At 43.0% G+C, this 2,123-nt stretch overlaps 1 protein-coding gene across 1 annotated transcript; it reads right to left on the reverse strand.

The window, feature by feature from the left end:
• Positions 1-333: 333 nt before the first annotated feature.
• TAS2R38 (taste 2 receptor member 38) lies at positions 334-1,320 on the reverse strand. The gene has a single exon (XM_012526436.3). The coding sequence runs from the start codon at positions 1,318-1,320 to the stop codon at positions 334-336; it is 987 nt and encodes a 328-aa protein (XP_012381890.3).
• Between the last annotated feature and the right edge of the window lie 803 nt (positions 1,321-2,123).

The raw sequence follows: 2,123 nt of genomic DNA on the forward strand, positions 1-2,123 counted from the left end.
CAGGAATGGATTAATTTAAGAGCATAATTTTCTAAGTCCCACAAAAGACTTGAACTACCATACCACAGCTTGGCTCACACCAAGTAATAATAAGCCATTATATACTGAATATCTCAGTTCTCTATTTTGCTCATCTTATCAACACAAACTTAGGGAACCAAAGCATTCTACTTGCCTAGGCCATTAAAAGAGCTTTAGCTATTTTATAGGTGATTCCATTGATATAAAATGAAGTGAAGAGCTTTATCTTACAGGAGAAGCTGGATTAGGTTACTAAAAGCTCCATGAAGAATCAGGAGCATATTAATGAAGAGGCCCATTTCAAGTCTACTCTCAACATAAAGTCTTGGGAGCTGCCTTGTGGTCTGCCCTTATCTGTAGACTGCTCTGAACCCAGAGGAGAATGGTGTCCATAGCTCTCCTCAGCTTAGCATTGCCTGAGATGAGTACAACTGCATGTCCAGAGGGACAAGCTGCCATTATCCCTATACAAACCATTACCCCTGTCTTGTTTTGCCATAGTGTCAGCAAGGGCACTGAGATAAGGGCAGCACAGAATGACATCATATAGAAGCAGAAAAAAAAGACAAGAGATCTGAGGGCTTTGATGTTGGCTTCCAGGCTGGGGTCACTGGTTTTGGCCCTCATTGTCCTTACGTGCTTCCCCAGTGAGACAATCAGCATCCCAGAAGAAATCAGAAAAATTAGGAAAGGGAGGATAGCCCCCAGATTGCAGAAGAGAAAGGAATAAAAGAAATTGATTTTTGCATTTTCTGTGTCTGTATTGTTATTCATGAATATCATAGCTGTGACTGTGAAGTGAGAGTTGCTGAAAAAGCTCCACAAACAGAGGAAAGCACAGGCACCAGAAAAAACAATAGTACCCAGGAGCATCTGGGAGATCTTCCTGGAGATCCAGCTTGCCAAGTAGAGCAGGAAGGTGTGGGAGAAACGGACAATCTTGGAGCAGTAGAGGACACTGAGGCAAGTGTTGAGCCAGAAGCTGGCTTGGTCAGTGATCATCCAGAGCATGATGACGGTTTGATAGTTGAGACTCAGCGGATCTTTCATCTGCTTGAAGTGGGTGAGGTGGATAGCATGCAGGAACAGCAGCACATGTTGGAAAAGTCGGGTCATACTGAGACTCAGCAGCACAAGATCACAGTGGCTCAGTGGTTGCCTTTTCACCACATCCCAAAAATTCACCAAGAAAATGAAAGCATTGGCCAAGATTCCCATTGAAAACTCCAGGATTGAAAGGAACATAAAAACACTCTTGACTTCACAGGACACAGTTAAGATGCGAGTCAGAGACAACATGATGACTCCTTTGGTTAGCTAACCTGCTAAGACTCAGATACCATCCAGCAGAGAAGGTTAAATGTACATTCTGAGCCAGGACCTTTGCTTCACAGAGCCTCAGGTTCTCGCCCTGGATCTATCCAAAATTGGGTACACAAAGTTTTGACTGGAAATTTAGAGGGGTACTATTGCTGTAGAACACCTCTTGAATACACATAAGGACGCTTAAGAGTAGAAGACTGATTATATCTCTCAGGTGACACATAAGCTTTTATAAACCCAGGTGCTGCTTGTGCAACAGTTTCCCCACAAGGTCACAGCACAACATCAGGGATGCAAACAAGACAGAGTCTTGATTTTCCAAGCTCAGTTTTTTTGCATGCCCATCAGAAACTGTTTCAGTGGAGAGGACAGTGCTATTTGCTTATGGGCACAAGAAGGCTGGTAGCAGGCAAAGCAGATATTTTTGTTGAACTGCATTTGAAATGGTGTCTCTTTCCATTTCCATGCCTTCTCTTACCTCTGCGGCATCACTCTCCTCATAGATTGTTTTTAATATTGACAAGAGCCTGGTTCTCTCCTCTTACCCAGTTTTAGTTGTTATTGCCAAAGGTTTGGTTCATTCATAATAATGTCAGGTACTGTGCATGGCAAGGGCAGTATAAAGGTGAGCAAGACCAGCATCTTGCCATGAAAGGAGAGAATACATAGAAAATCTTGCCTAGATTATTATACTAACCTCTTAAGTGCTCCCAACCTCCCATCCCTCATCTCCTTACCCCCATTTTCCACAAAGCAAATGTAGTGATCTCACGAAAATA

Source organism: Dasypus novemcinctus, chromosome 5 (assembly GCF_030445035.2).
Source record: "Dasypus novemcinctus isolate mDasNov1 chromosome 5, mDasNov1.1.hap2, whole genome shotgun sequence".
NCBI classification, from domain to species: domain Eukaryota; kingdom Metazoa; phylum Chordata; class Mammalia; order Cingulata; family Dasypodidae; genus Dasypus; species Dasypus novemcinctus.

Coding starts and splice junctions, on each gene's coding strand:
- TAS2R38 (XM_012526436.3), bottom strand. CDS start 1,320: ATGTTGTCTCTGACTCGCATCTTAACTGTGTCCTGTGAAGTCAAGAGT.